The 26,206-nt window shown below is 52.0% G+C and overlaps 1 protein-coding gene across 1 annotated transcript in view; it reads right to left on the bottom strand.

Annotated features, from left to right (window-relative positions):
- Positions 1-25,942, bottom strand: part of LOC122365697 (partitioning defective 3 homolog B-like) — a 30,461-nt gene extending 4,519 nt beyond the window's left edge. The window contains exons 1-17 of the mRNA XM_043337129.1: positions 25,863-25,942; positions 25,297-25,553; positions 19,836-20,042; positions 10,738-10,821; positions 10,178-10,327; positions 9,663-9,808; positions 7,317-7,492; positions 6,816-6,978; positions 6,147-6,468; positions 5,468-5,716; positions 4,203-4,305; positions 3,686-3,894; positions 3,098-3,385; positions 1,198-1,376; positions 783-988; positions 511-581; positions 105-243 (exon numbers count right to left, since the gene is read on the bottom strand). Of these exons, the coding sequence (XP_043193064.1) occupies positions 105-243; positions 511-581; positions 783-988; positions 1,198-1,376; positions 3,098-3,385; positions 3,686-3,894; positions 4,203-4,305; positions 5,468-5,716; positions 6,147-6,468; positions 6,816-6,978; positions 7,317-7,492; positions 9,663-9,808; positions 10,178-10,327; positions 10,738-10,821; positions 19,836-20,042; positions 25,297-25,488 (2,884 nt within the window). The 5' untranslated portion in view covers positions 25,489-25,553; positions 25,863-25,942. The remainder of the gene's footprint in view (positions 1-104; positions 244-510; positions 582-782; positions 989-1,197; positions 1,377-3,097; positions 3,386-3,685; positions 3,895-4,202; positions 4,306-5,467; positions 5,717-6,146; positions 6,469-6,815; positions 6,979-7,316; positions 7,493-9,662; positions 9,809-10,177; positions 10,328-10,737; positions 10,822-19,835; positions 20,043-25,296; positions 25,554-25,862) is intronic.
- Between the last annotated feature and the right edge of the window lie 264 nt (positions 25,943-26,206).

The following is a 26,206-nucleotide window of genomic DNA, read 5'->3' as shown; positions in this document are numbered from 1 at the left end:
TTGTCTCCACAAGCCTATCGTTCCCCGTGCCTCCTCTCCCTCCTCTCCCTTTCCCACGCACAGATCTCCATCCTGACCCTCCTTCCCGTCCCTCTCCCACTCACGGGTCTCCATGCGGTCTCGGATGGCTCCCAGCGGCGCCTCGTAGCTGCGGTCCACGGCCGCGCGGAAGCTCTCGTTACAGCCCCGGCCGCGCCCGGCTCCGGCCGGCCCGCGGGGCTGACCGTCCTCCGCCAGAGCCAGCTGGGGACACCGCGCCCGGACAGTGAGCGGCCGCGCGGCCAGAGACGCAGGACGGGCACACAACAGCCGCACATAGCACATAGAAACACCAGGCAGTTAAACACGCCAACAAACACACATCAAACACACACAGAGACGGGTTAACAGTAAAAAAGCAAACCCAAGCAACATATCACACCCACACAAATTAGCCGGCAGGGCCGTATTGCCCGTATTGCCAACATCGCCTAGTCCCGAGGTGCCCTGAGCCGCGTTCATTGGTCTTACCTCGTGTACCATGGTCTGTAGCGACTCCAGACTGGAGGACTTCTTCAGACCCAGGCTGGGACCTACCATTTCTGCACAACAGAAAACAACCCGGTGTAACCGCACATATACCAACTGAGTGAATACGACGTGCAATGAAACAGCTCAGCGGACAGCCACTGAAACCGGCAGATTTACAGTCAACATATATTTGGTCAAAGGTGAGCATTCAAGCGACGACAATAAACCAGTGGTGGTGAGTCCTGAACCCCTCTCCCTGCACCCTGACTAACCTGCCCTCCGCCGCTCGGAAGCCTCCTGGAGCCGCAGCTCTGCCTCGATCTGTCTCCGCTGCGCCTCACGCTCCTCCCGCGCCCGCTTCGTGCGCTGGTACGTGTCCGTGCTCTTGGCGTCTTTGGAGGCGTGTCGTTTCTCGCTCATCGACTGACGGCCCAGCTGGTCGCGGGTGAACCCCACGCCGGCGTGCTCCAGCGACGTCCTGGCGGGTGGGGAGAGAGAAATGGTGTTTGTGATCACAAACATGTGCTTAGAATGTGATCTTAGATTATAATATCCCACAGACTTCGAGCATCCTGCAATACCGAAAGCCGATAGTATCGGAAACTGATGACTGACTAAAGCTACGGAGCGGACACAACGAGGAAAACGGTCCAAACAATTTTTCTTCATTAATCATTGATCACTCACTGGCTGGCGTAGGCGCAGTCCGCCGTGACGGTACCAGTGGCAGCGGTGGTGCCAGCGGTGTTGGTGCCCGTCTCAGTAGCCTGGTGCCGCCCCGGCCCGCCGCCGCTGGTGCTGGTGCTGCCAGTGGTGTCCAGCAAGTGGTGTTGTATCGCCGACGCATCCCAAGTGTCGTGCGTCGCCTGGGGGAAGAGACGCAAAGTGATGTGAGACGAGGCGAAGGTCAGGGAGGTAACGTTATGGAATGTCGAGACATGAATCAGACAAAGGTGCTGTTGAAGATTAAGGCAACACCTTAGAAGGCGTGCCAGGTTTAAAGGTCACCAGCGTCGTTTCCAAGTGACCAACTCGAAGAGATACCGGTAGAAAGGCAGGTAGCTCCAACGGGATATCGCAAGCCGATTAAAAACATTACCGCATATATTTTAGGGCCGGATAAAGCACAGTCACCTTACAGGGTGTCCCATAAGTTCGTTCTCACCTTTTGTTTGCGTGTAAAACATAGTACATTGCGTTTTTATATGTTTATAACCCCTCAATGTGCTCCCCATTTCATAAGCAAACACATGAATACATGCTGCGACATGCCAACCGGCATGTTTGGCAGCATAGCAGGCTTGAAGTTAGCCCAGACTGACTTGGCATGCGCCGTGAGCTCCTCAATGCTGGAACACCGCTTCGCTTCGACGAGCCTCGATTTCAATATTCCCAACACATTTTTATGAAATTTGGATCCGATGAGTTGCCTGGGATGTGATCTTGCCACACACGCCTATCACAGTCTCCTGGCACTGCTTTTATGCTTTGCTTGACCCCTGCACTGATGCACTGTCTTGCTTGAAGATGGGCCTACGACCTCCCGGATGCCATTTTCTACTAAAAAAATGTGGTCATACTTGCGGTTCAAGTTAAGCTAGAAAGCTGAAACTCCTCCTAGATCTTCTTGGAGAAGCATTCTGCGTCCCAAGACTGTTTCTAGAGCATCATTCGCAACGTGATCAGTGTCTGGACGCATATTACCCCACATTACCGTGACCCTGGCCTTTTGCATAGGAATAAAGCTGGATGACACAAAGGCCTTTTCCGTCGCCCATATGGGACCGTTTTGGGGTTTGGACGGGTGTTTTATCTCGAGCACGGACTAGGTAGTCCAGATGACCACATTGATGTCATCGACCCTCCAGTTTTTTAGCCTCAGGCATAACGAAACACATGTTTGGCCATTTTAAGACGTTTTTGACTGTTTTGAGCCCTCCGGTAAGTAGAGCTTAAGTCACCTTGAGTTAGGTACCCCGAAATGATACTCTTAGACAGCTGGTAATACATCCTGAAAAGCCTGTTTACCAACTTTCTAACGCTAAGACCTTTTTGACGGCCATTTTGGCGCCACACAGTTTTGGCCACATGGCTCACTCGTGAAAGCTGACAAAAAAGAGCATAAACTTGCAGCGATTCACTCCCGACAAATCATCGGCGTCACTTGTTGACTGTGCGTCCAGTTAGCGACAGACATTGGCTACATACTGGATGGCCTCAATCACCCTCAACCGTCGTGAATGGCCCAGTGCGGTCTAAATACCGAGACGTTCCCGTATCAGAGACCTCTATGTTGCGGCGTAAGCCGTCTCCAAAGGAAGTGAACTCTCTGGCAAAAAATATTTTGTCTAGACGAATTAGTTACCGTGGAGCACATTCACAGTTGCCATGGCAACCCCAAAAGCTCAGTTACAAAATAAATTAAGCGTGGCTTTAAATAAGAGAGCCTCTTAAAGAAAAACTTAGGTGAGAAGGAACTTATGGGACACCCTGTACCTAACGACAAACTCAGTAACAACAGACCGTGACCCGAACACCCCTCCTCCCTTCCCATCCCCTTCCACGCTGCTCTCCCCCGCCGACTGACCCGGTAGTAGCTCTCGTTGCGTATGTTGGCCCGGCTGGCGGGCTGCCGGTCGGGCCGGGCCGGTACCGGGGGCGGCGGCGGAGGCGGCTGGCGGGCCACCACCGTCACCTGCGAGTCCTCGCTGAAGGCCGACTGGTCGCCGGAGCCGGCCGCCCGCCAGCCGGCCGACAGCAGTTCTCCGGACGAGTTGGAGAGCATGCTGGCCACCGAGTCCCGCCCGCTGACGGCCGACGTCATGTTCTCCGGCCGGCGGGCCACTGTCAGGGTGATGACGCCAGGCTTCGGACCCTGGGAGCGGCGCAGGTGGGGCGGCGTCAGTGGCTGGCACAGACGGAGCACTGGGCAAAGAGGGACGGGTCAAAGCGTTACATTCACAGACGATGGAACATTAGGGAAAGATGGTCAGTGCTGGAATACGGACAGAGATATGAGGTAGGGACCTTTGGGCACTCAAACAAATTAGGCCAGTGGATCCTGAAATTAGGTACGATGGGGAGGAACCACCCTACCGCACTCACGCTACGTGGCACGCAATAAACACATTTAATTGCGCTAACTTTATTGCCTTCCTCCCCGCCCGCGTCTCACCTCCTGGCACATGGCCCTGCGCAGCGTCTCCATGGCGTCTGTGTTGCTGAGGCCGAGCAGCGGGCTGTAGTTGACGTCTATCAGCTGGTCATCCCGCCGCAGACGGCCGTCCTTGCTGGCCGCGCCGCCGTGGATCACGCTCTTGATGTAGATACCGACGTCCAGTGGACCAGAGCGGCTCGCAGTCGTCTTACCCTTCACACTGATACCTGAATAGGGGGAACGAACTCCGTTAGACTGGTCATCAAACAATGACAGTTGACCGTTTGAGCATACCCAACGGGGGAGTGAGCGTCGGTGATTGGCAACGGGGCCAGATTCCACTTAACTTTGTAGTACATTTCCTAACTATTGTATGGTCACCTTACCGCAAAATGCGACCTAACATGCAATGAAAAGCTCTAAGCTTTTGTCGGTACCTTGAAACCTACGCCGGCTGATCACCCTCCCAATATGGCGTATTTTAGCCAGCCCTCTGAGCTGCGCATTCCTCACACAAAGAGTCGCGTTTGCTTACCGAGTCCGGCGCGCTCCGAGTCGTGCACGGGGATGTCAAACACCAGGACCTCCTTGTCGTGGCTCGGCTCCGACTCGTACTCTGTCTCCCGCTGCTCCGGCGGCTGCGGAAGGGACGGCCAAAGGGGTCAGTGACACAGGACAAACGGTGACGCTCCACTGTCACTGACATCAGCTAAACGCTTCCTTCATACACACTATACAGGTTCGAAAACCGTCAAAGACAAGAAAACTGAATGCCTGTATTGTTTGCCAATTCCCAGAGGCAATAATTATAGCGTGCACTGCTGGCAGGTATCATGTACAGTGCAGTATGAACGGTACAGTTAGGGGGACGAGTGACAGCAAACTAGCTCCTGACCACTCGTGTCACAGCGCTACAATAAACTCATGCCTACTGGGTAGCTTCAGTCATAATTCAATAGGAAATCATAGCAGTTGATTAAGTCAGTCAAGGGTCTCTCCAACCAGCATCAGAGCAGAGTTCAGTACAGTACCGAGACATTGTGCTGAGTAAGTCACCCTTCCAGTCAGTCTTTTGCCCTCGACAGGCAGTCAGTCAATACCCAAAGTCGGCTCATTAAACCCCATATTCCCCGTCAGCAGATAATTCTGAGGGCATTGCCATCCACCGTCTCCATTCACCCGGTCGATTCCTGCTGAGAGGAAATAAGACCTTAATGCCACCGAGGCTCTTAACCGTCCACTGCTGGGGTCACCCACCATCCACGCAGCCAGTAGTTAGTATCCAGGACTACATAGTCAGTAAATATACGAGCACACATTTAACAGTTTCCCAGCCCCCAACATCGTCAGTCCTTCGTCCCCGGTTAGTCACCAGCCGCCGTCGTCAGTCATGCAGTAGCAGCAGTACCTGAGCAGAGTGTGTCAGACGGTCGAGGTCGCCGGTCGGCTGGGGCGGCGTCTGGGGCAGCGTACACGTCACACGTCAGGGTAATAAGGGGGACGCTACCGAACACTGGAGTCTCGTTTGGTGTGGGTTTCCGTAGGTGATGCGAAAGATGCTGGGGACTAGCTATTGACAGCATTCACTACGTCCGTCTCGCCTAGGTACCGTGTTTTTGTAATGCCCTACCCTGCATACAGCTGCACTAGGTACAACACTTTAGGCATACGTTTAGTTCACTCTTTCAGCGCCATGCTTCTGCTCCTCCAACAGTGTCGACCCCAACCCAAACTCCACCAACGTTTATCTATGTACAAACAGGCGCCTTTCCACGCCTCTCCCCCGCCCTGCTCACTGACCAGCGGCCGGGGCAGTCGCGGGCTGGCGTCCTCCCGCGGTTTGGCCGCCCCGCCGGCCGGTGTCGCCGCGGTGCCGGCGCCCTGTTCGTCCTGCTCGTGCCGCGATATGACCAGCTGGACCGAGTGACCGGGCGGAACGGCGCGCAGCGTCTGCACCACCTGCTGCTGACTGAGACCGGCCATCGGCTGGCCGTCAATCTCCAGCAGACGGTCCCCGGGCCGGAGTCGGCCGTCCTCCACCGCAGCGCCCTGAGATAGACAGAGACAGAGACAGGGAGTCAGACACAGACACAGACAATATGTAGACAGTAGACGGTCCCCGGGACGGAGACGGCCGTCCTCCACCGCCGCGCCCTGAGAGTGTGAGACAGACAGGGAGTCAGATACAGACAATACAGTCGGTCCCCGGGACGGAGTCGGCCGTCCTACACCGCCGCGCCCTGATACAGAGACAGGGGGTCAGATAACAGACACAGACAATACAGGTAGATCAGGAGACAGACAATATAGACAAGTAGCGGTTGCATTGTGAAAAACCATCGCGACACGTAGATAATCTTGTCCACAGCCACTGCATTTATCGGCTCGCAAACGTATTCTGGCCCATTTCTATTTATAAGTCAGCGCTCACCGAAAGCACCACCCTCCCTCAAACAGCGCTCCCCTCCACACCTCACACCTGTGCCAGTATGTTCTTCACATAGACGGGCGCGTGGCCTCCTGCCGGGTTATCCCGTGTCGTGACACTGAACCCGAGTCCCGCCGCTCCTTTGGCCAGCGTCACAGTCAGTCGGCGGCCCAGTTTGCGTGTGTTGGACGACTGGATGACGCTCTGGGTCCGAGACGACAGCGACACGGGTTTCTTGGTGGGTATGACGGTGGCCACCCGGGATCCGCCGGCGAGCGCCGGGCCGGCGGACGGAGGGGGGTCGGCCGCGCCCGGCTCCACCAGCAGACGCAGCTGGCCCGCTGACATGGCGCTCAGGAATATCTCCTGCGCCCTGGGGGAGGAGGGCTGGACGGTCAGACCGACAGCAAAGATGTCAGGGCGAAAATCGTCGCCACTTTAAGACAAGTTTAGTTAAAAACCACTGTGCATATAAACATAAAGTATAGGCTACGGAGCGCACAGACCATTGAGATTGACTGATATGGGCGTAAGACACATATCAAGGTGTAATGCAAGCTACATTCATTCTCCGATACACACCAGGACAGAAACAGCAGCTGTCACTATATGGCTAACAATACAACTACCAGACATGTCATATTACGAGCCTAAGGCACACAACTTCCCTCCCCCCACACCATCCCCTCCCTCCGCCGTTTGGGACCCCACTCCACCCACCTCTGGAAGCTGATGTTCCTCAGGCTGTGTCCGTTGATCTGCACGATCCGGTCCCCGACGGCCACCCGTCCGTCTCTCTGTACAGCGCTGCCCGGCTCGACACGCTGTACCAGCAGGCCAGAGTCGCGGCCGGAGCCGTCACAGTCCGGCACCACGTGCATGCCTGGACATAGCGCGAGGGAGGGGTCACTGTCCGGTATCACTTAAATTGCATTACTATAGGTACACGGGTGGCACGTACCGCAAGTGTATGCCTGGCTTCGGGACAGCGCAGGAATCAATAGAATAATGGCTAGCCAGGTGGGCATATGGCGTGACCCGTGTGTCAAAAGCATGAAATCTCCAATCTCCACAATCTTTCGACACAAGTCCTTAAAACTTGAGCCGAATAATCATATCATCCTACCCACCCAGTCATGGCACCTAACCGCCCTGTGAGCCCACTGTCACGCCGGGCGGGCGAAGGGAAGGAAACTCGAGAGGTCGGAACTCAGCACCCACCGAGCGGTCCCGATACGTCAGTCAGCACCACCAGCCGCGCCGGCTGCTGCTGCTGCTGCGGGGGCAGCTCGTCGCCGTCGTCCCCGGAGCCCTCCGGTGACGGGTTGGCGCCGACCGGCTCCCAGCGGCGCTCCTGGAGGTCGGCCTCCTGGAGCCGGCCCGCCGCGTCCGCCCATCTGTGGATAACACGGCACATAGTGGTGAGCGGAGAACCATAACGACACAGAGATGGGATGCAGACACTGGTCACTGGTCAGCCCCTGCAGCCGGCCGGACACGGCCGCCCACCTGCAGACGGTAATCATACTCTATAAGCACTGCAGAAGAAAACTAAAAATATGCTTTAAAAACTCATTACATCCTCTGGCTATTTGTACTCTAAACAACGAAATATACTGAAAACTTGCCTTGAATATAATAATTCAAATGCTATCTAATTTCAATATTATGCAATTTATTTATTTATTTCACATCGTGACTGTCCTTTCCATCATACAATGGCTGTTCTTGGCAGTCGTGTCCAATAATCACGGAATTGGGAATCGTATGCACATCATTCAGGACAGACAAACAATATACGACCATACAGCGTGTAAAAATATACCTCATCATGCAGTGTTCTTCTTAAACAGGGAGAACTAGTCATCGCCATACTGTTCCCTCAGCAGCATCGCCCGGTACTCCTTCTTAAATCTGTGCAGGCCTAGCTCGCGGAGTGCTGCTGGGAGGCTGTTATACATGGTCACAGCGCTATACAGAAATCGACGGCGGCCGGCCTCCGTTCGGATCATAGGCGTGTCCAGATGATCGGCTTGTCGAGTGCCGCGGCCATGCACGCTCCCTCGACACGCTATACTAGCACGCAGAACCTCGGGCTGTCCCGTGGCGAGCATCTTCTTCAGCAGCATGACTGATTGAAATCGCCACAAGTTCTCAGCTGAGAGCCATCGCAGTTCTCTCATGACGTCACTTATATGATCGAACTTTCGGCGACCCGAGACAACGCGAGCGCCGAAGTTCAACAGCCTCTGAAGCCTACTGGTCTGCGTGACACCGCAGACACCGTAAACACTGATGGCGTACCGAATCGTTGACACAGCCAAAGCCTGCACGAGCGTGACTAGCGTGTCCCTGGGTAGGTAGTGTCTGGTGTGGCAGAGGCCACTCAACACTCCTGTACAGCGGCGCACGACCTCGGATACGTGAGTGTCAAACGACAGGTGTGCATCAAATGTGACGCCAAGGTTCTTCGCCGTCGGTGACTGCTCTATGGTGGCGCCCATAAAATCGACCGTGATGGGTGGAAGTTGCCGTGTGTTTTGGCGTGTGCCGATGACCAATAATTGAGTTTTGTCTGCGTTAACTTTGAGACCGTTTTTACGAAGCCAAACTGCGAGCGCTGCTAAATTTTGCTCCATGCACGCCACCAGAGCGTCAGCGTCCCGGGGGCTACCGAACACGGCCAACTGAGTGTCATCACAGTACTGCACTAGACACGTGGCATGCGAGACACTCTCAGGCTGAAACAACGGCATGTCATTTGCATATGCACTGTACAACAGGGGGCCCAAGGCGGATCCCTGGTAGGTGCCAATGGGGTTGGCCAATGGTTGAGAGAGCATGCTACGACCGTCCGGTGTCCGCGTCACAACCTGTTGAAAATGGTCACCGAGATAGCTAGCAAACCAGCGAGTATCGACACCATACTGTTGGAGTTTCTCCAGTAGCCGGTCGTGAGGGATGACGTCGAAGCATTTGGACAAGTCCAACATGCACAGCAACGCCACCTGCCTCCGGTCCATCGCCTCAAACATCCTGTCAGTCATGGTGAGGAGTGCTGTCTCTGTCGAGTGGTTTGTGCGGAACCCGTGCTGACATGTGGAGAAAAGGTGATGTTCGGTGAAGTAGGAATAGAGCTGCTCATAAACGATTCGCTCTGTGATTTTGGCTATAGTAGGAAGGATAGCTATGGGCCGGTAGTTTGAAGTGTCAGTGGACCTGGGGCTCTTTTGGATAGGATGGATTAGTGTCATTTTCAAGGTCGCGGGACTGTGTGAGAGGCCAGACTGGAATTAATAATATGTGTTAGAACATGTGACACAGCTGGGAGACAAGACTTTATAAAGCGCACACACAGGCCATCTGCACCACTCGCTGAACTGTTGCTCATAGCGGCGACAGTGCTGACTACTCGCTCCGGTGTAATATGCATATCTGCTATCCCAAGATACGGATTAACCTCATCAAAATCGTTCACTCCAGCATTCCTTTTCTATTCGCAGGTTTCACTCTGTCCCCGATCTCCTCTCCCCTGCCACCACTCCACACTATGGAAGCGGTTCATACCTCCACATGGCGTCTCCGTTGCCGCCGAACTGCATCGACAATCGATGGGAGTCGCGCGCGAACCGGGAGAAGGCGCCCGATTCCCGCTCGTCACCGGAGGCCTCCTGGCGCTCTCCCGGGGGAGTCAGCTGCTCCAGGCTGGTGTTCTGGGGAAGCAGAGGGCGAGCTGGGGTCACGGAGGGCCACCAGAGGCCGGGCAGTGGTCACGGGGCCACAGGGACAGACCGGTTGTCTGAGGTCGGAGGATTGGTCACGTCAGACCAAAACGTTATCGGTGTAGGCGTCAAACGGATGGCCGGTGAGGTTCAAAGAGTATGGAAAAAGTAAACGGTGTCAGAAAGTCTAAGTAAATGAAGCGCCGTTTTTATCTTCATTTTCCCTCAAATTCATCGCAAAAAAAAACAGAAAAAATGTTCCAGTCATCCCGCCCTTTTCTCACGCCCGTCCCGACACGCCGCACTGCCAGTCAGGCCCCCCCCCCCCCCCGGCCGTCTCCACTACGCTCCCGGCCCCACCTTGATGGGCGTGGAGCTGGCCTGGATGTCATCATCGATGATGGGCGCCGCCGACCAGCGTTTGCTGGCGTCCGTGCGCAGGGGTGGCGGCGCGAGATGCGGCAGGGTGGCACACACCTGGTTCAGCGTGGGCTCGCTGCCGCGGCGCACCTGGACGGACAGGGGCGGACGGACGTGGAGAGACAGATTAGCGGACGGACGTTAGCAAATAGACAGAGTGACAGGCGACTACGTAGAAGTAACAGTGCGGCAACGTAGATACATGCCCGAGCTATGTGCACGCACGAGCACAGATGGCTGAGACAATGCAATGGCAGTAGCAGGCAGGCTTGATAAAAGCTTGAGAAAATGTAAGATTTTGTTGACAGCGAGACAATACTAAGCAAGAAAAGGAAAATACATTCAGATTCGAAGAATGCGTTGAAATAAGACAAGTTAGCGACAAAGTCGCTGGCTGCTGAAATTGCGGGTGTCTGGCGCCACATGAATCAGTAGTAGCCATCCCAGCGTTCACGGTCATCCCCTACTGAGAATACGACATTTGGGGGGAGGGGGCATACCTGCAGCAGACAGCTGGGCTCGTGCTCCCCAGTCACCTCCACATCGACACGCGAGAACGTCGGGTACGGCTGGTGTTCGCCGTTCTGAAACGAGCACAGCAGCAAGGGTCAGGGCAAGTACGGCTTGGTAAGGTAGGGCACGCTATGGCGCGATGTAAATACAAAAACAATGTCGGGCGACGCATACATGCATACTCGTTGGAAGAGCTGAAAGCGTTCACAACCACTCCGTGCTAGAGTACGGGATGTTGACAATATCAGTTTTATTGATCCTAGCCCTTGATCATACATGGCAATCATTCAAAGCAAACAGCGGCACGTTTACTGAAGCTGAGTCGGCACGCTGCATAATGTATTCATTCAGCACCATCGTTGCGCAGCAGCATTGCCACTGAAGGTCCGCCAGAGGCCGGCTAATTACTGGAGCCGTAGAAGGTAACACGAAACCAGTCCGCGCGCGGACGATAACTCAGCCGCGTCGTAAACGTCCCGCAACCAGTACAGGTATGTATGCCCACGGGATAATACAAGGAACGATTACTGTCGCAACATTTCGTCAGACTCAGAGTGGTGGTCATGTTCAATGAATGATACTCGACCGAGCAATGGGCTGATAGAACAAATAACATTGTAACGCTATGACATGACAATTAGCATGGAACATGATTTCAAGAAATGTGTCACCAGGTGAGTCGAGTGAATCGATCGCTAATCAGAAACGTATCCTACCTACCAAGCCCTTCCCAACCCCACGTTAATTCAGAACTACGACCAGCATCTCCCCAACGGGCCATATCCCAGCCTCTCGGTCCGACAGGGTCAACCTCAGACCAACAGAATCCTAGAGGGCAGGGGCGTCGCCACGGATTTTTGAGTGGGGGGGGGGGGTCGGGTTTCCGGTCTTCGTCTTGATGGGTAGGGGTGTTTTTAGCCACACTCCCGGTTTTTTCGTGTGCCCGGAGAAAAACCTCGGCGCAGCGCCGCGAAAGCAGCGGTATATCTTATTGTACATCATTTTTGCATCGTGCATAAAAATCAAGCTGAGGTCACCTGAGGTCAGGTCACAATGTCATGTCAAGTTCAGTTTTAATGCCTCTTAGAACTGCAATCTTGTCATTCCTATAGATTATCTCCTGACTCCTATGAGTCTGAAATTTGGTGTAATGAATGAGATTATAAGTGCCAGCAGTTCATGAATCTGGGATTTTACATCTGAGAAGCGAAGTCAGGTCAAATAGGTATGTGACCTCACCAATCATGATAAGATATGGGAAAAAGCACGATGCCCTCTGCTTTGAAAGAATATGCTTAAAAACGCTAGATACTTTTGTAGCCATGACACCTTGTTCATTTTAGTGATAAGGTGCAGCTAATGACCAGTGGTGACTGAAATGGTCAGTCATTAGGTCATCAAAGGTCTCTAACACATTTTCGACAACAACTTTTGATGGAGACGTTGTAGAGCGATGACAGCACCTGGAGTGTGTTCAGCTCAGTAACACAGATCGATCCATTTCCATATGCAGCAGGTTCTTTTCCGGTCAGGTCATGACCTTTACCTGATGTCAAGTTTTCTATTCAAGTTTTTCAGTTCAAATTGTAAGCCATGCGACGTGTTTCGACGAAACAAAAACGATGGTGATAACATGAATACCAGTATAACGCCTTTTGGGGCGACTAACGGAGCGAGCGAGAGGGTGGGCCTTGCACGTGCGAAATTTCGAGGGGGTACCTCCAACTGACTTGTGCACGGCACTCTACTAACCGGTCTCTAGCGATGTGCCAAATTTGAGCACAATCGGCCTAGCCGTTCTCGAGATCTGAAAGCGGCACCCTGCACGTGCGCACGTGCAAAATGGGTCCCAACTGACTTGTGCACGGCACCCTACTAACTGGTCCCTAACCGTGTACCAAATTTGAGCGCCATCGGTCCAGCCGTTCTCGAGATCTGGAAACGACCCCTGCACGTGCGCACGTGCAGCAGCACCCCAACTCTGGCACATGGATATGCAGTGCCTAGTGGGTGCCTACCTACATGCCAACTTTCAGCGCAATCGGCCAAGTAGTTACCGAGATATTGCAACAATTACAAAACTGACACCTCTTCGTTTTGCACGTGGCACGTGCATAAGGGGTCACCCACATGCATCGGGAATAGTCCAATACTTGGTAGAAGGAATGAAGCTACCCTACAAAAATTACCGCGTGTAAATCGGTCAAGTGGTTGCTGAGATATAAGCCTCGCAAAAGCGTCCGCACGGCCGGCCGGCCGGCCGGCCGGCCGCTCATACATATGCGTGGTTCACACCGGATCCGTAATGACCGTTACGTGCCGTAATGAATACGTCGGCGATTAAATAATATCTTGAAAGTGGAGGGCACAATGCAATGCGCATGCGCAGTTCGATTTTTTGGCGACGTAACGCCGTATTCGTTACGGATTCGGTGTGCACCGGGAATTGCCATGTTGAGCGCCGTCCTTCGAATCAAGTGCGCCAAAACTATTTTGCTTATAAACAATCGAAAAATGGGCTAAAGCTAAGAGCTGTTTCTTAATATCGGTGCGTCATAATTTTAATTGGTTTTGCTCTCTTCTTTTTAAATTTATTCCTATCACTTTCGCATAGTGGTTTATAATTGTATGGAGGCATATCATTGTTAATTAACTACAATTGTGGGCATGATACTATACAGAGAATCTTTTATCCTTTTTTTGGCATAAACAAGAAAACATGCCTATGCTGGTCAACGCTGAAGTTCATTTTCTACACTCGTGAATCGCTGCTATCCATGGGCAAGATCAACGTACGGATCGTACAGTTTGCTCAATTGGCTTGCGAAGAGGCGGTGCAGTGTCCGTCCAAGCATCAAGTCTAGCAGGGGCAATATGGGCAGCGAAGTTGACTCAGAACTGCATAAAAGACGTGGCACGAGAATCTATGTATTGGAATTTATTTTGTGGACTTTGAACTTGACCTGAAACATACCTACATGATTAGGGCTAGGCTAGGCCTACGAAGGAAATGCTATCTTTAAATAAACGAGTGAAATGTAATTACGGAACATGAATTTTATGTACGTCACTCAAGAGACACAAAGTAGGTTGTGACATACTGAAGGCATACCTACATGAAATAATGCCTAAAAATCGGCGAGTTGATACGATTTTTTTTTTCAAGTAGAAAGGTCCGCACTTGCACACGAGCAGACCGCTACCCGCTACCCAGACCAGCCCAATCAATCGCAACATGTGAGAAGGGGTGGGCACGTGCGCATGTGCCGACCAATACTCTCGCTGACCTTATCAATCTGCATACTTTATATGCGTGGTGTCATTCAGCATACCAAAGTCCAAATGTGAGCGCTATCGGCCCAGCCGATTCCGAGATATGAAAAAGGGGTGCGCACGTGCGCACGTGCCGATCAATACCTTTGCCGACTTGTGAATTCTACATATAAGCATGTCATCATTCAGCATACTTGATATAAGCACTTTCGGCCCAGCCGATCCCCAGATATGAAAAAGGGGTGCGCACGTGCGCACGTGCAGATCAATGCTTTTGCTGACCTGTGCAATCTGCAAATAAACTTGGTGTCATTCAGCATACTTAATATGAGCGCTATCTGTCCAGCCGATCCCAAGATGCCAAAAAGGGGTACGCTCGTGCGCACGTGCAGACCAATGCCTTTGCCGATCTGTTCAATCTTCATATGTACATGGTGTCATTCAGCACACCAAATATGAACGCGATCGGCCCAGCCGATCCCCAGATATGAAAAAGGGGCACGCACGTGCGCACGTGCTGATCAATGGTTTTGTCAACCTGTGCAATTTGCATATAAACATGATGTCATTCAGCATACCAAATATGGGCGCGGTTGGCACAGCCAATCCCGAGATGTGAAAAAGGGGTGCGCACGTGCGCACGCGCTGAGGCAATTCGAAATCGTCCTAAGGTCACGGGATGTGTAGTGTGCACCCAGCCAAAACAACAAACAAATATTGAACCGTTTCCATTCAGCCGTTCCCGAGTTATGGTATGACGAGCTCTTTTGGAACCTCTCTCGTCGCACGTGGCACGTGCTGTAACAGGCACTCATGAGTGATATCAATAGCACAGTTCAGGGTAGAAAGGATGCAGCCCCTCCCCAAAGAAGACCGCTCATCAAACAGTCAAACCGTTTTGGAGATACATGTCGATAAAAGTCATTACGGCGGCCGGTCGAGCCGAAAAGTTCAATTTTCCCAACTTCTGTTACGTTCCGTAACGAGTACGGTGGACGCTGCCAGTTTACGGCGACTGGTTGCCACATTTCAACTTCGTCTACAAAAGTCACAATGCTTGGGGAATCTTGAGAAATCTCTAGCTCATTACGTCCGTAACGGTTACGGCGTCATTACGGATCCGGTGTGAACCACGCAATACTCAGAAATTTCCGTTAATCTAAGGAAAGACTACGCTCGCTTCGCTCGCTCCGTAATCATGCACATTCACCGAATCATAGGTTGTTACAGAACAAATGTTTCGGCAAAATCCGTCAGTTTAGCTGTTTGGACTCTATGGTACACAAGCCATAGACCCGAAGTCATATCTGAGACGAAGTTGGCGAATGAGCTTTAAAAAGCTATCGAATACGCTTTCTGTGTTGCTGTAGCTCTTATTCGTATTTTGCGGGTCGCTAAGGTAAAACGTTTACCAACGTAACGCATAAGGCATGCCTTCGGCCCCTGATCGAGGTAGAGTTTCGCGGAAGAGCGGAAATGCTGCCCGTGATGAGAGAAAGCTGATGATGCCCAATTTCAAGGTCTTGGCCGGGTCATCTTAGGTCAACGCCCAAAAGTAGGAAAAATCTGGCCGCCTGCTAGAACTTAGTGAGCCGTAGCTGTTATCGGGGTCCCGAGTACGAGTTCGATGTTATAGTCTTGAACAAAGATGATGACTCCATGCATTTTGGGTAGATCGGGTCGGGTCAGGTCAGGTCGACCATCAGGCTTCCTGCCGGCCATCTAGAGTGGGTGACTGACAACCACCAACGATAGCTTCGTAACATGTTACATAACCATCATTTATCAAAACTACTTGAAACGGTTCAAACGGGCGCTAAACTCGAAATCAGCCCCAATAACCACACTTGTAAGTGGAAGCAAATAAAACTCAAAAAAGTTAACTAAGGTCATCCATATTCGAATCATGGGGCCAATTTTTTTTTTAGAATAGGTGTAAAATTCATTAACTCGAGGTCACTGGAAGTTTCGTTGCAATATACTCCTTTTTGCGCGTCTTATTAGGAAAGCCCCAGAGGGATCCACCATCTGACCCCATTTCCCCTATGCAGGCAGGTCCGAGGGTAGCAGGGCTGAGGCTAGCCAGGTACCTCGTAGCTGTGGTATGACAGTTTGACATTTGTGAAAAGCGATAATGTGAACACATATATATTGCACAAACCGGTTTCGATATCACTTCATCAGTGTGCAAATATATAAATAAAACACACAAAATACAAAACGGAGACGAAATAGGTACAGCACGTGCTGTACCTATTTCGTCTCCGTTTTGTATTTTGTGTGTTTTATTTATATATTTGCACACTGATGAAGTGATATCGAAACCGGTTTGTGCAATATATATGTGTTCACATTATCGCTTTTCACATACCTCGTAGCTACTGATACGTCATCCGACGAATCGACTGAAACCATTATTTTGACAATCAGACTAACGCTTGGGTCAGTTTTGACGCGCTCGCTCATTTGAGGGATAAAAAGGGACTAAAATCATATTGTCATGCTGATGTTCTAGCCCACAGCTTATTGACCTATAAGCAATAGGGACTAGGGAGCTCTTGAAGCGATTCTGAATCTGACGTTGTATTTGTTGATGTTGCTGACGCCAACTTCCCTGACATGATAGCTAAAAAAAGCATACTCAGCATCGCCAAAAGTGGGGGGGTCGACCCCCCCCCGGTTCTGACGACTGGGGGGGTCGCGACCCCCCCGACCCCCCCGTCGGCGACGCCCCTGCAGTAGAGGGCTATTGTAGCGTAAGCCCCTGACCAGCAGCCTCCCAGTGGGCTGCTGCAGTGCTGCATTATCAGCCTCAAACCAGCACCCACTCGGCGCGCCGGTCCGACCGGCGTCAGCTTGTCGTCGGTGACGCCACCGGGCCGCTCATGAGGCCACGCTCACCGTCCATCATCGCGGCGCGTTACCCAACCGACCGACCGACCCCGACCTCCGGTCAGTCGCGCCCCGCCCCGCCCCTCTCCTCTCCCCAGAGACGTCCCAGCGCGCTCTCGGCTCCGCGGCGGCACCCTGAGCTCGCGGCGGCAGCGGTTCTCCCCGCTCTCCCCACCGGCGGTTCTCCGCTCGCTCTCTCCCCACCACGGGAGAAAGTGCTGCGGCGCTGAGGGCGGCCGGGGAGTGGGGGCGGGGAGGAGGTAACGCCGCGGCAGCCCCATCGCCGCCGCCGCTGCAGCGCGCTCCGGGCGCCGGCCGAACTGTAGTAACACATACCTACTCGACCAGTACCGTACCCCACACACCGGCCGCCACGAGCCATGTGAAAGCAAGGCGACAGAAAAACGGCAACCGATCTGGTCCCGGGGCGAATAATGGCTGTGAAGAGACAATCCCGCCGCGTTTGGAAAACAAGTCGGTCATGAAAACAATGGCAGCGGAATTGTTTGTTTACGCTAATAGCGCCTAACGGGCGGATCTTCCTCGTTTGAATCGAAAATGGGACACATAAAATTAACTTAACAATGCTTTTGTAAACTACAATCAGGGGAACCAAATCAGACTAGACATGAGTCAAATTGGCGATGCAGCAGATAAATCACGGCTGAAGTGAATATCTCCAAAAGAATGTCTGTTCTCTTTTCTCTTGTACATTTTTTTTTCGCGCCACAGTGGAGCGTATCTGCCTGTGCGTTGTATCCACTTCTGCGTGGGCCTCAGCGAGCAGTTCGTCGGGCGTCCGAATGTATCGTGTCCACAAAAACTCGCCCCGCCAGCCCGTTCAATCAGCCTGTCATCAGTGTCAGAGGCGGACAGACCGTGTGCGCCGGCCGTCTCGGCTGCCCACACTGGCTCACACATACCCGGGCGCGCGCCGCCGGGGCACGGATACGGTCACGTCTGACCAGACTGTCGGGCGGACCGTCACGCCATCGGTCGGTCGGCGCGGTCACCGGGGGCGGCGGGTTTGGGCATCAAACAGAGCGCACACAACAGTAACAGATCGAGGACCAATCTGAGCACCAGTTCGGTACCAATTCGAGCACCCACAACGCTTCGAGCACCAACAATAGCTCGAGTACCACTTCGAGCACCAGCTCGGGCACCAATCATACCACCGACACCCGTTCCAACACCAGCACTAGCTATAGCAACGATTGCAATGGTGACATTCAGTCCCCTGTGCGGCCCGCGCGCAACAAAACTACGTATTCCCGTGAGAAGGGTTGCTGGCCGGGGGGACTGTCCGGTTACTGTGTGGAACTTACCGGTAGTACCGCAGGCCAGACCGCCAGAAGTTGGTGTTTTATTAATGCAATGTGGGAACTACTCCCACACCTTGGTTTGACCGACCTTCACCTTTGTTTAACGTTGTGGCGGCGGCCGGCGAGAGTCACTAGGTGCTGTAATTCGCCAACACCTAGTTACGGAGCGAGCGAAGCGAGCGGAGTCTTTCCTTAGATTAACGGAAATTTCTGAGTATGAACGGCCGGCCGGCCGTGGGGACGCTCTTCAAAAGCTAATATCTTAGGAACGGGACATCCGATTGACAAGCGGTCTTCTTTACTGAATGTCACTTGGACGTAAAAGTTCTGTGGTGTGATGGCCACCATGCGTTCTTGCCAACCACCGCACGTGGCGCGTGGTAAAGTTGGACATTTTTTAAGAACCCCCAAAATTGCAACCTCAATAACGGCACAACGGTTGGGCCGATTGAATTGAAACTCGGTACACAGTTAAGTCTCCATCAGATAATTCATCTGCATGTGTTAAGGTTGGGGTGCTGCTGCACGTGCGCACGTGCAGGGGTCGTTTCCAGATCTCGAGAACGGCTGGACCGATGGCGCTCAAATTTGGTACACGGTTAGGGACCAGTTAGTAGGGTGCCGTGCACAAGTCAGTTGGGACCCATTTTGCACGTGCGCACGTGCAGGGTGCCGCTTCCAGATCTCGAGAACGGCTGGGCCGATTGTGCTCAAATTTGGCACATCGCTAGAGACCGGTTAGTAGGGTGCCGTGCACAATTCAGTTGGAGGTACCCCCTCGAAATTTCGCACGTGCAAGGCCCACCCTCTCGCTCGCTCCGTTAGTCGCCCCATAAGGCGTTATACTGGTGATTACTGTTGGGTAATCTATCGAGCACGTATCTCTATTTATAGGCAGGATATGAAGTATATGTATAATCAGTAGACTCAAAGGGACTATGAACGCCGTAATCGCCACGCCATATGTAGAAGGCTTTTGATGTCAATACATACATACATACATACATACATACATACATACATACATACATACATACATACATTCATGACGCTAGTGACTGTGAACTGGACAGGGCTTTCGGCGTCTGGGACCACACCTTTGTTTTGAGGGCAGATTTCTGCCTGAATGTGAGGATGTGAACAAAGGAACTGAGGCGTGTACTGTGTGCTGTGTAGTGTTGTCCCAGCCAATGACTGCGAACTGGACAGGGCTGACACTGACCGTGAACTGGACGGGACTGCGCATACCGTCTGTCAGTCTATAGGAGAGATCGGTCTATAGGGTAGTGGTGTGTCAGTGAATTAACCCCACTCACTGACCGTGAACTGGACGGGACTGCGCGTGCCGTCTGTCTGTCTATAGGAGAGATCGGTCTATAGGGTAGTGGTGTGTCAGTGAATTAACCCCACTCACTGACCGTGAACTGGACGGGACTGCGCGTGCCGTCTGTCTGTCTATAGGAGAGATCAGTCTATAGGGTAGTGGTGTGTCAGTGAATTAACTCCACTCACTGACCGTGAACTGGACGGGACTGCGCGTGCCGTCGGTCAGTCTATAGGAGAGATCAGTCTATAGGGTAGTTCCACTCACTGACCGTGAACTGGACGGGGCTGCGCGTGCCGTCCGAGCTGGCCGATGTGCCGTCGCCGCCGCGGTAGAGCGCCGAGCGGCCGTCGCGCTCCTCGAACACGGCCACGATCTGCTCGCGGTCGTCGGCCACGTCGCTGAGCCGGTCGTCGGGGTCGAGGAGGCCGCCGTCGGACGACTGCAGGGAGAGCACAGACACCCAGCAGTCGGTCGGCTGAAACGGAACACAAGACGTTAGTCCAGGGCACGACCTCAGCCCAACAGGTATAACAGCACTCACCACCTACCGCCTAACGTTCATCGTTCTACGTTCTAACATTCAGCTAACTCTAATTCACAAGATATAATGATATATCACGAAACGAACGATTAGGATGAATTGTTAATTTTAATTTGATTCTATGTGTGTCTAACTGCCTAGGCTGAGGAAGAAAGCCGCAGTGCTTTCGAAAGCTACCATAAATAAAAAGTACCTGGTGTTTCGAATATTCGTCCTAAACTCTAATTCACAAGGTTTCACAAGGTGCTGCGATGAAACACAGCCGCCAAAACGCAGCGACAAGAAAGCACCTCAGCAAACATTTACCTCGCACAAAATAAGACAGAGATCCGTCAAACAACTTCCTGATCACCCAATGCATCGTTCAATTACTAGATACAACGCCGATAGGGCCGTGTCGACAACAAGCCCGCTCCATCTGGCTCCGTTATGGGGCCGATCGGCCGGCCGGCCCAGCCGCGGTAACGACCCCGCGTCGCCGGGGGCAGCGAGCCGCAGACACAACAGGTGGCTGCCAGGTTAATGACGCTCTAACCCCGGCAATAACACGGCATTATACCCACAGAAGCACGAAACGAACCGGGTTCATACGGACCATGAAAACAGCCGGTCCCAGGTGCGCGCGGCGGACCTTTATCGTGCGCCGCTCGGTCCCGCTCGTCCCCTAGTGATGGGGGCGGTATCACCGGCCCAGATGGTAGTGTTGGTCAGAGACAAACCGGGACCGTGATAATGAGAGAGGGGGACAGTGATTAAACAATGGGTTTGGACCCAGTAGCTAGAAGCGTAAGCAGCAGCCCATATGAACAAAACGAGTACGACGCAGAACTACTCCTTTGCAGCCAGGCAGCACGTATTCGACTGGGAGTAAAGCATTATGAATATGCCGCTATTATTGTCACCAATTCATTCAATTTAAATTTATCCAGCTGCTGTCGCGGATAAGCCCAACGTCACTATATTCCCAGCGGAGCGACATCAAGTCATGACCGACCCGAGCAAAAGAACATGACAGCCAATGGCGCCGAGCCCGTACTTCTCTCGCATTAGGGACGGACATATACCAGAGCACACTGCATAGTGCAGAGTGACGACTGACGACTCTCAGTGGCCTGTATTTATTTACAGATGCCACGGGCCATGGCATCTGCCAGATTCGCTGCACCCACACAGTGAGGTCACCCAGTGTCATCTGGTGGAGCGGCGCCCATCAGGTTAGAGACGCCACCCGAGCCGATCCGAATACACCCAGTCCAGCCGTCCGGCCGTGTCCCTTTCAGCATCAACACAGTTATTGAAGTCTGCACAGAGGGTCGTTCCATGGCAGTCTTTCCAGTACTGATACGGATGTCTGTACGGAGATCAACAGAATGACAGTCTTGTCAGTCCATGACTTCAACGTTCACCGCCCTACTAATCAATCCACCAACGCCTATCCCACGACTAGCATAATATATCCGTCGGCCAACTATTCTTATACGCGTCCCTGTCAGAACAGAGTACACACTACACACAGAGACACGAGTGTCCACATGCAGACACGAAAGTCTACATAGCCACAAAGGTCTACACACGGACGCGAATGCCCACAGAGACGCGAGCACCCCTGCCCGGTCATCCATTGTGCACGACGAACAATGCGCCCGGTCAGGAGGCCATCGTGTCTCCGGGACGTGATCGGTGCCATCGGCGCGTCCGTCCAACCACATAAAGGGTCAACGGAGCGCCGGCGACCCGTGCTGGCCCGTGGATCGGACCGCACTCGGCGTAATGAACCCAGGCACGGACACACATCGCTAGTCGTGTGCAGCGGAAGAGAGACATGAAAACCACAACAAATAAAGAAACTACCTGTAGTGGCTAAATAAATCAACCAAATAAGGCGAGGAAAGCTCCCACCGTTAGCCGATGAGTTTATATGAGCCTTTCAACACCAAGCCTCAAGTCAGCAGACCTGACAATCTTTCGCAGGCTTGATTATCCCCTCATTATCTATCGCAAGCTTCACGAGCTGCACGAGCTGTCTGAGCCGCTCGGCCTCGGCGGGTCGCGTGCGGCCGCACCTGTCAGCCGCAGCGGTCGGGTGGGCGGGCCGGCTCGGCACCATCCGCAGCGTCAGACGGCAGCGGACCCACGGCACCGCTCGGCGCCGGCATCTGACCCGGGCCGGCCGGTCGACCGTTATCGCTCCGACTCTCCCACGGCAGCGGCACGAGATAGAGCACCAGGAGAGAGAGGCCGCGCCGGCGGCACTGGGTCGGCCGCGCGCCGCCGTCCCTGCAGCCGGCCGAGTGTTGAGGCAGAGGTCAGCAGATGGCCAGACCGGGCGGCGGCAGGGGTCAGCCGATGGCCGGCCGGCGCTCCCGTCACTGGTCGAGAGTGATGCTGCTGTGGACTCCGCGCTCCCCTGGATGACGTGACGTTACTCTCAAAGAGTAGGGATCCCGAATGACCAGCCCTCCGATGCCAGCAGCCCCCGTTCGTTGGTGCGAAACACAGCGCCGGCAGCGGCAGACGGTGCTCCGGACAGTTCATCGCACGGCCAGAGAACACGACCAGAGACGGCCAGAGACGGCCGAGAGACGGCCGGGAGACGGCCGAGAGACGCGGTCAGCGACAGTCACGCACGCGCCAGCCGACCGCTGGCCTGTGTCGGCGGCCCGGTTCCGTTTGTCGGCCAACAAACGTAGACTGAGGGATCCTAGGTTATTATTAGGTACATCTCCCGACGCGCTATGAAGGTGTGACTGTGGTGTGATAGGGCAGCGTCTTATTTATTCACTGGTCCGCCCCAGGGGTTTGACCTGGAGTCCTCAACGTGCACCTCCCGCCCCTCAGGCGTACTGTCCAACAGTCAAACGGCGTCCCGATGCTCCATCGGGGTCGCTCGCTCCCGAAACTCAGCACCTGCACAGCCCACTCTAGTGGTATATATGCGTTAATGACGAGGTTTCTGTGAAAACCTCTAGCTAATTGAGCTGGTGTTTCACGTCTCAGGCATTTTCGTACGCTGTAGATTCCTATCAGCTGTTGAATTTGCCGAAGACATTCAGAATGACAGAGCTGCACGCATTGTCCTCTATGTCGTGCAGTCATTCAGAAGTATGCAGAGCTTGCACAGGACAATTTCTTTGCAAGAGTTACCTACATGCAGTGACAGTGTACATTTCCTCTTGGGATTTGTCGAAGTCTCTTGTAGATTATACATCTTGCTAACTGCGTGTAAGGTTAACAACTCCAGCAGGAGCAAATAGTGAATGAGTGGAACTAGTAATACGGCGCAGAAAAGTAAAAACAAAGATAGGACATAGGTATGTGGCGGAGATAATCCAGGCCTGTGCGAGATTAAGTAACGCAAAAAAGCTTGTCTTTCAGAAGAGCATTTCAGCTTTCCTACCAACCAACCTACCAGTTTTCCATTCAGTTTTTATCAGCTCGATTCTTTTACGCCTATCGTATTTCTGAGCTCGTGATCAAGGCAGCTTATACTTTAGAAGCAAGCAAAGTCGATAAACACGAGCTCAGCTGAGAAAAAAACTAACCGAGGAGAAACGGGCATTGCAAGACCTACTACTCTTAATATTTCCTCAAATAAAATGGGACTTAAATGCTTTGAACGAACTGACGCAGTAATACGGAGTTCGCACTCGCAAGTCAGCATCAACTGGCCGTGCAAGTGTGAGCTCCTTGTAAGAGCTCGCACTAGGCATATTGTAACAAAGATTCTGATCTTCACCCTCCGATCGATAGGTAAATTGTTTCTCGGGATAATTAATTAGAAATTTAACGTGCCCACATAAAAGTCCGGCACGGTCCACGCCTCTCCCCAATCACAGCTGGCCACAACTGATCCAACTTCCACCGACCACATACACAGAGCAGCTTGAATCTGGGCTCCGACCACCAGTAATCAGAGTCCCACAACCGAGCTATCAAATACAATTATGGGATATTTAGCTGCTACTGGCCACATGCTCAACTGTTGTGATCTAGCAGAGGTCAGCAGACAGCAGCACCTGGTGCTCAGCATCCATATTTTCATTCAGCTGCCCAAATGCTGAGGATGCTGTATGCCAGTGTATGTAGTGGGCCAAGTTAAAGGGACCCTCCCACCTTAACATTAGATTTGAGTTGAGATAGCCAAAATGGGGTCCCTGGCTCACAATTACCGGTTTCGGCACTCACAACATCGAGAAATGCCTTAAATCGGAAATATTGAATTTCAAAATTGCAGCATTTTGATTCAGAGGGGCTAATGCTTAGGAATACCCCTCTGAATGTGTGACGTCAGCGCAGATGTCTAACGATTTTTAAATGCTTGACTAAAACGTTTTGTAGCACGCGGTGGTATATGTTATTTGCGCGCAACATCTGCCGCAAACGCCGCACTTCTAAAATAAAGTCGCTAGAAACAGCGGAGATCCCAAAAAAGTAAACAAAAGTAAAAGTCTAATATCTTGAAAACCGGTGAATATTTTTCGGTGAAATTTGGTAGATATTCGTTTTCGCTCTTTCTGAACCGAGCGACATCACTTTCATACCAATTCATAAACTTTTTTGAAGGTGGGAGGGTCCCTTTAAATGTCATGCTGCATTTTCCTTATGATGACCAGCCATAGCATGCTGCAATGCCATGACCATGATGCAGTGTGTTGGAAAAATAATAATAAAGGAATGAAAAATAAAGACAAAAACTACATTTTAATCAATATTTCCTTTTAAAATAAATGCACATTTAGTGATGAAAACAATAAACAAGAGCATAAATGACCCATGCTTGTGACTTGTGAGTAAATGAAATATACATGCCTTCTATATCTGCATACAAATAAGACAATTAGGCATTTATCACCTAAGAACTTGTAACAGTTTGTACAGTTGCTAAACTTTTTGCAGCCACTACTCTATCTTGATGCAAACTCCAGCCTTCTAGAGAAAAGTGTTCTGGTAGGTAGGTGACTTATAGCTAACAACCCTTTCAGAATTGTAGTAAAACACAATGCTCTTCAACAAATATAAATTGAGTAACATGGTGCAATATGACTAGGTGACTATGAAAAACATGAATATACCTATTATGGTGTGTCTTCATCTTCAAAATGTTGATCTGGAATTGAATTAGGGGAAAACCCATGACACATCAGCTACAAATCATGCTTGATCATTTGAGCATGTTAGATTGCCTTACCTTTCCCGTTGCCTTTTTGTAGCGAGAGGCAGCCTGGAGCATGAGGTCCCGTACTGATCCATTTCCATCTCCACAAGGGACGACCACTCGTACACCACTGAAGCACACTGTCACTTTCATGGTAGAGCTACCACTTTCACACTGTTTTATCTTTGGTTTTAGTGAAAAATCATCATCTTTCACTCTCCACATCTGAACACCACAGAATCAGTTTTATCACACAATGGAAAGCATTAACTTCCAATTGGATCCTGGGTCTGAAAAAAGAAATTCAAAGTCAGTGACGTGATGTTGTCGTGTCAAGCATTATGAATATTGACTTTCACTTGAATGATTTTATTTTGACTTACTTTTACCATTAAATGATATGCAAGGCATCTAGTATGGCTGCACGAGAAGAGCTCACCCACACAATGACAGTGATTTGAATAATAATGCACAAGCCACCACATTCGCCTCAAACAGTTTCAAATGCCTCATTCGCTTGTCACAACACTAATACAAGAAAATCGACCAAATTATCATTCCTCACAGACAGAGAAGCAAACAACCGTCGAACAGCTTACCTTCATGGTTGAATCACAAGTTCTCCGAAATTCCCACGGCGGCCATCGCTCATTGAAATTCCCCCTCCGGCAGGTGGTCGCCGATGTACTGATCGAGCTGCCATCTGCTGGCCAGTAATGAAGCGGTATATGAATCGCTGTCCGCTAGATGTCAAATCACGCTGTATTGCTCTAGATTCAATCTAATAAACGTGCAGTAAATTATAATGCGCAAGCCATTGGCTTGTGCTTCACTACATTCTAGTTTAACTGAGCGCGGATATCAATGTCTTTTCTATTTATTTGATTTACTTTAATACGCTTTTCTTTGTTCATGAATTAAGCTCGATCACTGAAAATGTACG

Source organism: Amphibalanus amphitrite, unplaced genomic scaffold, assembly GCF_019059575.1.
Source record: "Amphibalanus amphitrite isolate SeventyFive unplaced genomic scaffold, NRLGWU_Aamphi_draft 000758F_arrow, whole genome shotgun sequence".
Classification (NCBI taxonomy): domain Eukaryota; kingdom Metazoa; phylum Arthropoda; class Thecostraca; order Balanomorpha; family Balanidae; genus Amphibalanus; species Amphibalanus amphitrite.
Note: the sequence above shows the minus strand (reverse complement) of the source record. Positions and strands in the feature narration are given on the sequence as shown.